This window comes from Macrotis lagotis, chromosome 3, assembly GCF_037893015.1.
Source record: "Macrotis lagotis isolate mMagLag1 chromosome 3, bilby.v1.9.chrom.fasta, whole genome shotgun sequence".
Taxonomy (NCBI): Eukaryota; Metazoa; Chordata; class Mammalia; order Peramelemorphia; family Peramelidae; genus Macrotis; species Macrotis lagotis.
The window spans coordinates 126028667-126044531 of record NC_133660.1 but is presented as its reverse complement, the minus strand read 5'-3'; the positions used below and the strand labels follow the sequence as shown (position 1 = coordinate 126044531).

The 15865-nt window shown below is 35.1% G+C and overlaps 1 protein-coding gene across 2 annotated transcripts in view; it reads left to right on the top strand.

The window, feature by feature from the left end:
- Positions 1–7497, top strand: part of USP38 (ubiquitin specific peptidase 38) — a 33014-nt gene extending 25517 nt beyond the window's left edge. For both annotated transcript variants that reach the window (XM_074229236.1, XM_074229237.1), the window contains one exon: positions 7244–7497. In XM_074229236.1, coding sequence (XP_074085337.1) covers positions 7244–7405 — 162 coding nt within the window. In that variant the 3' untranslated portion in view covers positions 7406–7497. The remainder of the gene's footprint in view (positions 1–7243) is intronic.
- The last annotated feature ends 8368 nt before the right edge of the window (positions 7498–15865 follow it).

Genomic DNA, 15865 nt, shown 5'->3' with positions numbered 1-15865 from the left:
TCTGGTGTATTCAGTCTGAATTCCCCTCTAATTCTCTCTCCTCTGTTTTCATGATGATACGCTCCTGCTTCTTCTTGACTGACTCTTATGTTAACCCTCCTTAGCTATTCCTCAAGGCTCTGTCTTGTACCTGCTTCTCTCTGTATATTCTCTCTTAATGATTGCATTAGTTCCCATGGAGTTAATTATTTAATTATCATCTCTAGGCACCCAACTCCCTGATACATGTCCACTTTGTCTCAGTCAGTTATATCTCCAACAGTTACTTAGGACATTTTGAAATATATGTCCCAGAAAACATTGAATATTCAACATGTCTCAAATAGCTCATTTTCCTGCTCAAACTCACTGTTCTTCTAAACTTCCCTATTTCTATAGAGCTCTATTATCCTACTAGCCTCTGAAGATTACTAATTTGACATCTTCATTGTCTTCTCAGTCCACCCTTCAGATGTAAGCTGTTAACAAACCTTACCTCTATAGAACCTTACCTCTTCTCTCTCCAGAACTCCTGCCTCTCACGTCCACCCTCTTCTTAGTTACACAACTATCACCCAATTCAGTCCTCTCTGTTATGTAGTGATATATGTAGCAAGTCTTAAATTATTTTGTAAATACTATACTTAGCATATTCTGAGTAGGTAAAATTTAATATATCTACAGCAACAAAATATCTAAAATTTTGTGACTTAACCTAGCAAAATTTAAGGTACACTAATATGCCTAACATCCTTTGAGAACATTGGTCTAGGGGGGCAGCTAGGTGGTACAGTGGATAAAGCACCAGCCCTGGAGTCAGGAGTACCTGGGTTCAAATCCGGTCTCAAACAATAATTACCTCACTGTGTATGTAGCCTTGGCAAGCCACTTAGCCCCATTTGCCTTGCAAAAACCTTTAAAAAAAAAAAAAAAAAAGAACATTGGTCTAGCCTTGCTGTTGCTTATATCCTGTATCATATCTGTGCCTGAAATGTTTTCTCTCCTCATCTTTACCTCATATAATGTGTTTCTTCAAGCCTCGGCTTAAGTACTGCCAGAAAACTTTTCCTTGTTCTCCCAACTGCTAGAATTGAAGGACTGCCATGTTTTTTTTATATAGGTACTTATATTTTGTTTCCCCCAATAAAATATGTTGTCCTTGAAAGCAAGGGACTATTTGATATCCCCAAGATGTATCACAGTGCCTGACTGGAAAATAGATTTTTAATGCTTGTTAGTTGATTTTTGCTCCCCTTGATAAATAAACCCTTGAGTGTCACATCAGTAAGAAATAGTGGATCTTTGGGCATACAAAATCTTTTTTACATTTCGAAGAAATTTTAGGCCTTAATTTGTTTCTTGTGTGTTCTAAGAAAATAGGAGAGAGGAGGAGAAGGTGAGGAAGGGAATAGCAAGTGATTCTCAGGAATTTGGTTATATTACTGTAATATCACAACACTTGAGGATCCTAAGAAGCATGAGTATTTATTTTTCTTTAACTTCGCTAATTTCATCCTGGAGATCAGCCCTCAGGATAAGGAGAGAAGGTAGGATTAAGGATGGTCCTAGATAGCAGCCAGTCAGTGTTGGGAATAGAAATCTCAGATTGGAGGCAGAAAGAATTCTCTAAGTGTCCACTGGACTTTTGATTCCCAGGTAGTTCTTTGTCAGGTGTCATGACAACCAAGTTCTTGGTTTCATAGTGCAAGTGAAATATACCTATGTTGATCAGATGATCTATAATGTTTCTATAAGTCTACACACACATAAACACAAAGTAAATTTATAAATATAAGGAAAATTGCATTTTTAATGACTACTTTGTACTTATAGGTGAATTGAGTTTTTAGGGGCACTTGCCCTTTGCCACAAATTGAAGAGTTTAAAAAAGAAAAAAATTTTCACATTTATAGTATATGACATTGCCGTCTTTTTTTTTTTTTTGCAAGGCAATGGAGTTAAATGGCTTGCCCAAGGCCACACAGATGGGTAATAAGTGTCTGAGGCCAGATTTGAACTCAGGTATTCTTGACTCCAGGGCTCTATCCACTGCGCCACCTAAACCACCCCCCATTGGGCTTTTTTTTTTAATGGACAAGATTTTTTTTCTCTTGCCATAATGAAAAAAGCAAATGAATAGGTAATTTAGATACATAAGTTTTCTTCCTTCTAAAAACATACTTCCAATTTTTTAATCCAAGTACCTTCCAATGACTATGATCTTCCACTGATGAAAATGGGGTTTTTTGCTACTTGTCATTATTAAGTACATTTTGCAATTTTCTACTTAATTACTTGAATGCCAATTTTTCATTCATATTACAATAGTTATGTAATCTGATTCAGTCTTTTGTCACAAAATTTTGAAGATAACTTATCCAGTTAAAGCAGTTAGAATAAGATCTAAATTGCTAGTTTTATCAAATCAAATCATTTTTGATCCATGAATTTTCTATCACAAAACTTTTTTCCTTTTAAAAAAAATTAAGCATGTTTTAATAATTGCCAAGCAACTGGAAAATGTTGTGATGGAACTTGTTTTCAGGTGTTTTGTTTAATATTGTTATTTTTAATGATACTTTGGCAGATTTTTTTAAAACTATCCTTGGTATCCTCAGATTTCTACTTAATGCAGTCCTAGTTTTGTGCCTATTTATTCATCAATGTGACTTTTAAAATTTTGTAGTAATTGACTCCATATAGAATATCTTTGGCTTTAATATATAGAACATTAAAACTATAAATCATTTAATGCCAAAAGATTAATCTAAAATTAATTACTAAAAAAGAAAACTTAGAATAAGCATTTTAAAGGTACTTCTGTATACTACGCGTGACTAGATTTTTTTTATAAAAAGTCATCTTTATTAATTAGTGTTTCATGAATTTTAAGTTTTACTTATACAAACTCAGTTTATTGATGATAGGTTCTGGCATTATTAACTCTTGAGTAGCAACAGCAGGACAAAGTTATGTAAGCAGAGTTGATCAGATGAAGCCATTATTGCCTAGACAAATGTTTTCCAAGAAAACAATCTTTTTATACTCATAGCCTGATAAATAGATTCAGCAGATTTAAACTCTAGATACTCAAGTAAAATATGCAAAGCTCTTTCCATTTGTCTTTTCTAGAGAGGGCTAAAGGGTGCAGTTATTAGGAAGAAAAGTTGAGGGGAGAAACAATAGGAGCTAAGGATTCTTAGAGTGGAGATCCAAAAGGAATACTTAGAAAAAATAGATGACATTTATTAGAAAGTTTACCAAACGCAAAGTACTTGTGTGTAAACTGAGGTGCAGTAAACTGACTTGCTCATGTATTTAGTGTGTAGGTCACTAGTGCTGAAGGTTAGTCTTTACCAAGTCATCGATGGAGTTTGATTTTAATCATTTGTCTTAACTCTGATCGAGAAATCTAAAATTCTTAGCCCCCCATAGCAAAGATAACTCTTCTATGTTCATAGTCTATTATTAATCATGAGATTAACAAATATCCTGACAAATTTGCAACGTTAATTAATTGCTATGGGAACCATGACTTTTAGCTGTTTAAAATGTACCCACTTAACCTTTCCTGGAAAAAAAAATCATATGAAAAGGCAGTTTTGCCCTCTTCCAGTTGCTCATTTGGAAACTCTCACAAAGACTTAAGAGTGTGTCATTTGTAGACTTTGTCAGCCTGTATAGTCAAATGACAACTGAAAAAAGAATGAGAGCTTCAGTCTGCTTCTTTCTTGAGAAGTCTAATGAACTAAAGTACAGGTTTTATGATCCCAAAAGCAATGCTTAATTGCTTATTCTGTATCCTTTATTAGGCTTTAGGAGAATACAGGGCCTTCAGAAAGTTGCTTGAATTTGAGACAAAATTCTCTATCTTGGGAAGTATACACAAAAGAAATGTCTTGTACCCATCACAGTAAAAATTTTAATTCATAAGGAACATTTATGAGATTTGCCAGCACACAAGGTATAATTGCAACTAAGAATTAATCATTCCCTTAGTATCGTATCCTATTTCTATTTGAGGGACCTAATAAAAACAATCTGTAGTATGCCAGAGCAGGATTTGACACCTCCAGTCCATTCTAGAGATCAACTTTGTATCTATGGGCAAGATTTAAAAGTCTGAAATTTAAGTTTCTTAATCTGTAAATGAGAGTTATATATATGAAATATGCTTCATAAGGTTGTCCTGAGGTAGGTAACACAGAGATAATTTATTTAAAGCATTTTACAAACCTTGAAGTATATAGTCTATATAAATGTCAGCTGTTAATTAGTAACAGAATTAAGATAGTGGAAATTATGTTCTTTTTTTTCCATCTTAACATATACAGCATGCCTTTTATACCTGTTTAACTTATTTTTCAAATGAAAAAGTAAAAGATTTGTATGTAGTTGTATTTAGTATTAATATTGAATATTTCTGGGAAAAGTTTACTATTCCACTGGAGGGTGTTGTGTTCAGCATTTAAAAAGACTGGACTACTGTCCAGTTCTTTGCCTCCCGCAAGCTAGTCAGTAATATGACAAGTGGCTTGTCCAAAAATACTCCTCAACTTCAGAGATGATATAAAATGTCCCCTTTAGCCTATCAGAGAATCATGACTACTCTACTACTGCATTAAATCATGCTTTACCATGCCACTAGAAGCATTTCATTCTGACAGTCCTACATCAGTCCTGAGCACAGTTTTTAAGGGGATCATCAAAACACAATTATTTTTTTCATAATGGAAAAATTGAGTCTTGAATCTCATTGGACCAAGAGGATTAAAATCAAATTTTATCCTTTCTTGAAAATCTACTGACCAAACCTAATAGATCACCGAGATTCATAGGTTGATAGACCTAGATTTAGCCAATAAAGGAAAAGCTAGTATCAAGAGATTCTTTTTAAAATTAGTATTGTATTTTTAGCTGTTAGTTTATGACCAATTTGTTTACCCATTCATTAAAGGAGTCAGACTGATTCTTATCAATAGTCCATCACATCCAAATCTAAGCTTTCCCTTCAGAAAATAATGGATTTCACTTTCCATGCCTAAGTCAGTCATAGCAAATGTAATATTTCTTTTCCTCTAGTACAATATCAAGATTTCTGCAGCATTGATAGGTGGAAGCGTGTAAAAATTACTTCTCTGACTAGCCAGTAGGTAGCGATTGTTTAGTAGTATCATCTCTCTTCCTTGACAAGTTTTGTAGATAGAAAATATTTTGGTAACTGAAGCTAAATTGTATTATATTTTGACAATATTGTCTTTGGAATTTTAATTAGAACACATACTTCATTTGCTGATTTTTAACTATAACCCAACAGTTATTATGTTTGCTATCCAAGAATAAATTTTGCAGATGTATATTGAATTTAGTATATTCCACATATTGAGAGGCCACAAAAAAGAATTTGCTATGAAACAAAGGACATTAAACTGTTTAACATAACTTCTATTCCTAGCTCAGGGAAGTTTGTAATTAAATCACTTGACTTTTAAACCTATTAAAATTATCAATAAAATAAAGGGTTTTAGAAGAGATGGCCTCAGACATCTGAAGATTCTCTTTATTGATAAAAATATGAAGAATCAGATTCAAAGGAGATTAATTTACAGATAATCCTATCTTAATAGGATTAAAAATATGCCTGAAATTAGAGTCCTCTTAAAAAATGACAGATTGAGGACTTGGTTTTAGTTCATGACACCTTGAACTCTAGAATTGAAAATGAATAAAAGAACCCTTTCTGTTGGACTCGACGGGGTTTTTTAGGTTTTTGCAAGGCAATGGGGTTAAAGTGACTTGCCCAAGGTCACACAGCTAGGTAATGTCTGAGGTCGAATTTGAACTCAGGACCTCCTGACTTCAGGGCCAATGCTCTGTTCACTGCACCACTTAGCTGCCCCTGGACTTTACTTTTAATTCAGGCTCTAATATTTAACTGACTGGGTCACCTTGGGTCATTTTTAAGTGTCTTAGACTACAGTTTTCCCATCTATAAAATGAGAGGATGATCTAGGTGATCTTTAAGGTCTTGTCCAACTTAAAAGATTCTTTAGATGACTAATATCCAGCTGGTTTTTTTTTAGCTTACAAGTATTCATGGCTAGCAAGGGGAGGCTCTTAAGCATTAAATTTAATCCACAAGATTTTAAGCTTTACTAGCCAAACTTGACATTGGTTTCTTTAGTGTGTTACTCAGAGACAAAAGAGATGATACCTCACAATGCCATTGTAGACTTGGAGAAATGTAGAAGAAACTTAACTCTCTTAGTTGATTATTATATTACCATAATTATTGGGTGTGTTAGCTTACTTTTATGTGTACACAAATCTATAACTATAACATACCTCAAGTATTCAAGGAGAGAAATATTTTCCTAAGTGTTGGTGCTTATTAAATAAACTGTAGCGTTTTCTTTTGGGGCAACCTAACAGGCTATCTTTCCAATATAGGATTGTGGTATTTTTCGTTAGAAGGGACCTTAAAAACAATTTAACCCCACCCCACCCCCATTTTACAGATGTCTAAAACTGAGATTTAAAATTAAATGACTTTAGGGCGGCTAGGTGGTGCAGTGGATAAAGCACCGGCCCTGGAGTCAGGAGTACCTGGGTTCAAATCCGGTCTCAGACACTTAATAATTACCTAGCTGTGTGGCCTTGGGCAAGCCACTTAACCCTGTTTGCCTTGCAAAAAAAAAATTAAATTAAATTAAATGACTTCATCTGAGTTCATAAAAGTGTAAACAGTTGAGCTTGTATTTGTACTAAGATCTTCAGATTCAGGACTAATTGTATTGTACCACCCAACTAGCAGCAGGCATTTATTAAATACTTACCATGAATTAGGCCCTGGAAATACAGGAATACAATCCCTACCTGCAAAGAGCTTCTATTCTCCTGGTGACAACTATATACATAAAAAAGAATGTACAAAATGAAAATAAGATTAAGTGGATAACACAGATTGAGGGCTCAAGAGATCTTCATGTTAAAGGAATTGACTGCAGAATTTTAAAGAAGAGGAAAACATTCCAGGCATGAGATGGGAGAAGTGGACCTTGCCACTGACTGGTTTGCTGATTCTGTGAATTTTAATTATCAGGACCTTTATTTTCCCAGTCATAAAATTGAGTTTAAATAGAGAGATATTTTAAAGAATACTGAATTGAGTCTATAAAGTCCATTTGTTCTTGAATGTAGCAAACTGAGATGTTCAAGATATAGATGTAGATCTTTCATTATATCATTTTTGTTTTGATTTCAGGAACAAGAGCTGAATGCTCGAACACGTGCACTACAGGCTGCTTCTGCTTCCTGTTCCTTTCGGCCCAATGGATTTGATGACAATGACCCTCCAGGAAGCTGTGGACCAACGGGGGGAGGGGGAGGGGGAGGATTCAGTACGATTGGCAGGCTAGTTTTTTGATCCTAAAAAGGAAAAATCCAATCCTGAATGCACTGATTATAAAACAGCATCCAATACTTATTATGACTGTTAAAATGTCAGATTGTATCAAACATATCTAGTTTTATTTTTTTCATTTGATCCCTATACTAAGAACCTTCCCATTGTTTTTATTTTCTTGACAATACATTTATTTATTAACAAAGTGCATCATGGAAAAAAAAATCTACCTCTTAAAAGTCCATTTACTTTTATGGTTAGACATGCTTGACCAAAAGAAAACATAAAACTTTCAAAGAAAATATATACATGGTCCCTAATTAAGCTGCATTAAATTTAGTAGAGGCAATTAAACTGTCCTGCTCCTATTCATGCTGAGCAAAAAAAGGACAATTTATTGTCCTTTTGAAAAGAAACCTGCATTGAACCAATAAATATGAGGGTGGGAAGAGGTTCGACACATTTAAACGTATCATACATAGTCATCCCATCATTAAATTTGTATGTCCTTGAAAATATCAGAGGTGATGCAATCTATAATGAAGGCAATAACTTAATATTTATCCTGCTACAGTACTTTCCAGGTTAGTGCTCTTCAGAGACATTTTATTTACATTTCAAGTACAAATGTTTAAGAAAGAACATTTATAGATATTTGCTAAATTGACTTGAGAAAAAAAGTGCATGGTCCTATAGGAGCAACATTTTTAACTAGAAATTGCTAACTTTGTAGTATTTCTAATTCTTTAAGGATTTTTAAATTCTATTTCAGGGAGTATATCTGCTTCGTGTTTTGAAGGAGGTGGGTTCTGTATGTGCCTTGCAGTACTGTAATTTAAAATGTGAGTCTTTGGCTGCAGATAATTTAAAGAACATGAAACCTTAGAAATTAACTTCTTTTGTGTTGATGGTATTTAGAATTATAACTTTTTGAAAGGTATTAGATTTTCCAGAAGTAAAATCTGGTGGTTCTAAAAAAAAAAAGAAAAGAATAAAAAGATGTTTGGTAGTTTATTTTAAACTCCTAAAAAAAGTCACATGAAATTATTCTAGGAAAGCATAATTTTTTTGAATTGCATTAACCAAACAAAATCCTGAGCATTAAACATTGATCCCAAATTTTTGGAGCTGTAAATTTGTTTTATTTTTGGTTCAGATCTCATCTCTTGTGTGTTAATTGTTTATCTGTAGAAATCTAAATGGCAGAATGGACTTCCTATCTGTATCTTTACTTTATCAGGAAACTCAAATCAGTATTTGTGCTTTCTTACTCTATATAAATTCAAAAATGTTTATTTTTTAAAGTAATCTTCTTGCTATGTTCTTATGATTTGAATGTTAAATTTACTTTGGTTTTGATACCAGCTCAAGGTAATAGAGGGAAATTGGCTTTGTCTTTTTTCCTTTATTTTTATAAGTAGAACTTTAAAGTGTCCAGAGAAAGGGAAGGAACCTAAGAAAAATGGTTTGAGTTAAAGGCTAGATATATTTTTTGCAGAATTAATGTTAAGAGTTTGACATGCTAGAGACTGACTTTTGAATCAAGTCTGGGTTCAAAATAAATCCTTTGACACATACTTAGTTGAGTGACCTTAGCCAAGTCAAATTTCTCAGGACTCCCCAGATAACTCTCAAGACTATAGATTAGAGGGAGTTCCTCACTGGGAATTTTTCTGTTAAAACTCTGAATTACTTTTTAAGGTGAATGAGTTGCCTAGGATTTTATTTTTCATCTTGCTGTAGATTTGAGGCTCTAAAAGTAAATACAAGAAAATTATATATGTATTCATATTTGTGACTTTTGACAGTAAAAGAATGAATTGTGAATAGAGGTTTCCTCAGAAAGAATTATTTTTCATGGACCAGGTTTGATAGAAAAGCAGAACATTTGAACAGGAAAGACCATGAACTTTAGGATATTTCTTACTCATTTTATCCTTTCCACTTTGTCTATAGGGTCCTCCTGTTTTGGTGAAGGATATTGTGGTAGTGGGTTGGTTTGTTTTTGGAGAATAAAGGGAAAGCGATATAAATGGCAAGGAATTTTTTTTAGTTCTTTTGTATTCAGCTTTGAATCCTGCTTTTTCAAGTAATTTTTGACATGGAAATAATTTCTATCCAGTGTAATAATGAATGTAAAGGGCATGATAAACCATAAAGGATTATATAAATGTCAGCTGCTATATCAAAGGCTTGGAGTGAAGATTAAGAAAACATTTGCCCATTATAAATCCTACTGGTAAAGAAATTGACTTTAAAGATTTATCAAAATTATAAATATGTTCATTGGGATTTCCAAAGTAGAAATAAGCATATCATCTATGATATAAACTTTGGGTCCTATATTACCAAGATCATTCTTTTTTTTAAGGGTTTTTTTTTTGGTAAGGTGAACGGGGTTAAGTGGCTTGCCCAAGGCCACACAGCTAGGTAATTATTAAGTGTCTGACACTGGATTTGAACCCAGGTACTCCTGACTCCAGGACCAGTGCTTTATCCACTATGCCACCTAGCCGCCCCAGGATCACTCTTAATAAATAATAGAGCATGAACTTAAGCTTTGAAGTTTTACAGAAATTGTCATCAGTTGCTATAAATTCTTGCCTAGAAAAGAATGGTTACAGAATTATTGGAAGTATAATTCGTAAATGAGGAATATGTTAGCAGTGGATAAAAGATATGTATTTTGGCCAATTTGCTGCTGCTTTAATTTATTCCATCAGTTATTTATAAGAAAGGGAATATTGCCACAAAGAGTTATTTCTTCTCCTGACCATTGTACTTTACTTCTCTTTCACAGGCTTCCTTCCCAATAGGCTCATGTAAACTTGACCAGATAAAGATAACAAGTTAATCTCTCTTTAGTTCAGCCAAAAGGTATTCCTTTTGAAAAGATGAAGTTGATTTCTCCCCATGTGGAAATTCATTTTTTTCAGCACTTGCCAAAAAGGGTAGATCTAGTCTGGTTTGGTGTTTTTTTTTCCAGAAGCAGATGAATTTTTATACAATGAGAAGAGCCAACTTTGTTCAGGAAATAATACTTGACACAAAGTATAAGGACTGAAGGCTCTTCACTAAATTGTTGTCCATGCTATGCTACTTCTAAAACCTCTGGAGGACAGTATTCTGGTGTGCCTCTGCCCAGGTCTTCTCCCAAATACATCTCCTCCCCCCTCAGGTGCAACCTACCCTTTTTTTCCCCTCATAAAGCTCAGGATCACTTTAAGTTCCAATATGTGAAATTAATCATCCTCATCTCTTTCAGAATTACCCAGGGCTCACATTACATGATTGTGGACTCCAGTCATAACTAACTTGGTTATAGCAACTTAATATGGGGTCTTAATGTTTTTTCTAGGTTCACAACTGGCACAAAAATTTAAAAACTAAGTCTGTCTTGATCATGGTTTTTATTTCCTCTTTATTTCTGTATCTTTATATTCCTGTGTCACTTTATTTTTCTGACTAGAATTACATAATATCCATAAATCACAATAATAGTGAATTGTGTACTAAGTTGAAATTCAGTATGAAATGCTTTTTGCAGATTTTTTACTTTATGCCAATTAAAGAATCTTTGTATTCCCTAGTAAGGATGCTCTCCTCTCCATTAAGAAAGTTTTTAATCCTGTTTTAAACCACCATCTAGTAACCATCCTGGGTATTTCTTTTAAAAAGAAACAAAAAAAACAGGCTTATTTACTGGAGTGGACAGTTATCTATGAATCTTGCAGAAAATATAATTTTATTTTTGTGTTCTTTTCCTTATTTCTCAATGTCTTACCTTTCTGTGACTTTGCTAACTTTTTAAAGCACAATACAGAAAGATTTTAAAATACATTATGTTGTGAGGTGGGTAGTATTTCATACTATTTCATAGTAAATATTGACACCTTTATATAGCTCTGGAGGGAAAAATAGATCTGGAAAAAAAAATCTGCCACTACCTCACTGTTTCCTGTAAAACTCATTCACCTTACTGAGCCTCAGTTTTGTGATTTGTAAAATGATGAGAATTGAATGAGATTCTCTCAAGTTTGTTGTAAGGATCACATCCCAAGTCATTTGTAGACCTGTTGAGTCCCTTTCAGTTGTATTCCAAGTAAAAGCCATTTGTTCTATCCACAAGTATTTACCAGCTTCTTCTGTGCCAAGGACCAGTGGAGATACAAGTGCTAAAGTGTGCTTACATTCTAATGGGAGGGGACAAGCAAATATGAAAAAGTCTAAATATAAATATGTACACAGCAGTTTGATTAGGAGGGCATTCACAATTTCAGGGGATCTGGAAAAGTTTTATGTGCTGTGCTAAGGCTTATGGATTTAGAAGCTGACTGACTGTGCTCCCAAGGCTGTAAGAGTCTTGCCTTCCCACTATTTGAATCTAGCATTTCCCACATTGCCTTCATTAGTTTTTTGCTTTTCCAAAATGTTCTCCACAGAAAATCTCTTGACCATGAAAGATCAACCACTAAACTTCCAGACTGTTGGGCATCCTTATGAGGATGGTCTAAATATATTCCAGAGCCACTTTGAAGTGTCATTTTGGAGCTAAAAGGTACCAGAGAGATCTAATGCAGGATTCTTCATTTAAAGAAACCTGATGCCTGGAAATTGAAATTCACCAAATAGCTGTAAAGCAAGTTTTTGACCCTGTGATTAAAAAAAAAAGTTAAAGGATCCATTCAATTCTGAGAGTAAGTTACTCAAAAGGGAAACCCAAGAGATGGAAGAGGAAAAAATGAGTATCTTTAGGGATAAATGAAAGGCACCCTTCTTTACATTGGAAAACTCACATCATAGGACTAATATTTGTTAGGTTTCCATTATGGGATGTTGACAAAAAACCATCAGGTCAAGACAGTATTCACACTGTCAGGAGAGGAGTCTAGGATGGTTTTCTAGGTGGTCTTATTGGACCAGTAGTTAATGAGGTTTAAGTGAACAACTGTATGTCATAGAAAGTACCATCTCTGAGACTAAACCACTCTCCTTAAGATTTGTTAGCATGGGAAGAGATGGGATTTGTTTTCTTTTGAGGTTTGGGTCTTCCCCCCCCCCCCATCCTCTCCCCAACCTACATTTCCTTCAAAAATGAACATGTCACTGAAACTGCCTAACCAGCACCCAAAATATATATAATCTGCTGTCATTAGCAGTTTCAGATGGAATCAGAGCTCCCTCATTTGAAATCTGCTTATGATAAGGGATTGTTGGAGGTTCCCTTAGAGCCTAGACAAATAAAATTATAGTTAGGACTGCTGAAGGTATGTGTGAGAGTTGCCAAAGGTCTGAATTAGCTCTTTCAAAGAGAGTAGGTAAATAATATATAATCCTAAAAATTCACCTTTCACTGTTCAGGGGTTGCTATCTAATGTTTTTTCTGATAATCAGGAAGCCACTTAGTATTCAGGTGTGCCACACAGAAGCACTATATTCTTACTTCTTCCTGTAAAATTCCCTACTACAATTCCCCCAGGGAAGGGGGAGTGGGAATGGAGAAGGTCCTTGGGGGAAGTAGGGGAGAACAGAAGTATAAGTTGAGTTATTTAGCACATCAATGAGCAAGTATAGAACTAAGCTGATTTCTAATGTGTGAAAGTGACTTCTCTCTGCGCCCCCCCCCATCAATCCTTAGTCTTCCAACAAGGAAAGTAAAGAATGCTTTTTATTCTACATATAATCTACATAAAAAGGGAATGAGAAATTTCAGCTAGGTTTTTACTCATAAAAACCAGTCCTTTTCATTCTACACACAGTCAACAGGTAGAACTATTAATTGAGGATCAAACCCTATTACCCAACTTACCAAAAGATATACCTGAGGCTTTGAGGATTTTAGGGGGGAAAAAAACCCAGTCCAACAACCCAGTTGGCAATGTAAAGTCAGTCATATCCCAGGCCTCTTTCTGAAATGTTCTTTTTGTTCCCTGGCTTTGAAATAAAAGTAAATGGAGGGAAATCCCTTCAAAGAACTTGGGAACAATAATAAATGACCCAACCTTCATCTTAAATGTGTTTAACTGGGAGTTTGGACAGTAATCCCTTCTGCCAGAACACCAACAATCTACACCTCAGCCAACCTTGAAGTCCTCATCTGGTGACTACTGTTATAAGCAGAAGGTGGGACTCATGGGCTTTGGTCACAAAGGAAAAAGGCTTCTTTTGGACAGTGAGTGGCATTAGAAGCCTCCCTCTACTCTTGAAACTGATCCTTTAATGAACTCAACTCACTCAAGGACACCCTTGGATGGGGAAGGGAATAAGTATAACACCACCCATTTCCCATGTTAGAAGGCTGGACAGATTTGAATAAGTGGATTCAGAATGAAGGGAGCAGAACCAGAACAATTTAGATTCTGATCAATGCAATGACCAATCTTAATTCTAGAGGATTTATAATAAAACATGCCACCCATCTGACAAAAAATTCAAGGTGTAGAGATAGACATGTTTGGATGTGTCCAATGCAGGACTTTGTTTTGCTGTACTAGGTGTAATTGTTAAAGTGTCTACATTTTTGTTTTTTTTTCTCCAGTGGGTGAAAGAATTTTTCCCTTTTAAGATAAGACAATAGAAAAAAGAAAAACAGTAAAAACAGTAAAAAACAGTAGACTTCCCCCTTTCCTAAGGGACAAGACTTTTAGTTCCTATGGTAGAACATAAGAGAGATAATACAGGATTAACCTTTTGGGTAATTGAACACAGAAGATATAGTAAATATAGCTATTGAATTTGGAGTCCAGTACTTGCATTAGTTCTCTCTGGTACCTTTTTTAGTTCTAAAAACTGCAATTCAAAGTTGCTGGATTAGAGTTAGGTCATCCTCATGAGGATGCCAAACAGACTGAAAGTTTAGTAACTAATCTTTCATGGTCAAGAAATTTCCTTTGAAAAAGCATTTCCATCTGGACAGCATTCCTTCTAGAAAATCTGCCCAGTTGTGAGACCCAGACAAGTTATTAATCCTCTCCTGTACCTTAGTTTCTCCAATTGTAAAATGAAGGGGCTGATCTTAAAAACCTCTCAAGCCCTACTCTTAAATCTACAATCTGCCTCAGAAGTAAACAAGATAGCCAAAGGGAAAGGGTACAAAGAGAAGAGGATGAGGAACTAGCAAAGGAGACAGAGCAGGAATGGTTAAAGAGGAGAGAATGAAAGTAGTGGTCAACAGTGTCAAAAGTCACAGAGGTCAAGAAAGATGAAAAAAAAAATTGGGTTTACTGATTGGACCAAAGGTTCCTCCTTTCTTCAAATGGATTCCTTTTTCCCCTAAAAGGAGACAAAACTGTCTGTGGGACTTGATTGGGTCAGTGTTTTTTTTTCAGAAGATGACCCTTAATTATTTTTTGGAGACAGGCTTAAGTGACTTGTCCAGGGTCACACAGCAAATGTCAGGCTACATCTGAACTCAAGTCCTCCTGACTCTAGGATCAATGTTCTACCCTCTGTGCCATCTGGCTGCCCCTTAAGCTGAAACTTGAAGAAAGTCAGAGTAGTTATTTGGGGTTTTTTTAAGGTTTTTGCAAGGCAAATGGGGTTAAGTGGCTTGCCCAAGGCCACATGGCTAGGTAATTATTAGGTGTCTGAGACTGGATTTGAACCCAGGTACTCCTGACTCCAAGGCCGGTGCTTTATCCACTATGAGTAGTTCTGTTCAGAAAGAAAGATTGATTCAGAGAGGCAGACAGAATTCTAGGCATAGAGTATGACCTAGTTAAAATGCAGGAAGACTGGAAAGAAAGTCGGGGGGGGGGGGCAAGTTATGAAGGATTTTCTTTAAAAGCCAAGTAGGGTTTTAAATTTGATCCTGGAGGTGATAAGCCACTGGAGAAGATTAAATAGTCATGCTAGGTGGTGCAATGGATAGAACACTGGCCCTGGAGTCAGGAAGACCTAAGTTCAAATGTGGCCTTGGTTACATAATATTTTCTTAACTGTGTGACCTTGAGCAAGTCACTTAACCCATTACCTTGCAAAAGTAACAACAAAAAAAAAGAGTCAATCAGATGGTCAAACCTGTACCTTGAGAAAATTATTTTGACAGCTGAGTGGAGAATGTACTCAAATGGAGAGAGAAATGAGGAAGGGAAACCAACCAGCCAGCTTTAGCAATAGTCCTAGAGATCCCAGCTTTGAAGCTGGATCGCTTACTATTATTCAGTACAGATTGATAGATCTTGGAATGAAACAATTTATTTGGTTAGTTAAAATTGCCTTTGTAAATCACTCATTGATTAGTTTCCCTGATTAGCAAGAAAAATCAACATAATTAAAACCTTTTCTATTCCTGTTTTTTCCCAGTTTTAAAATTGGTGGACTGGGAAGAGGTACCATTGAAATTTATCAAGTAGAGGTAACAAGACAATTCATGATTTGATTTTACTCAAAAGTTTTAGTTCTAGATTCACTTTAGGTTTAAGTTCCTGGCTCTAATCCAATTGTAAATTTAACACTTCACTGCCTAAGGGACCCTGCAAT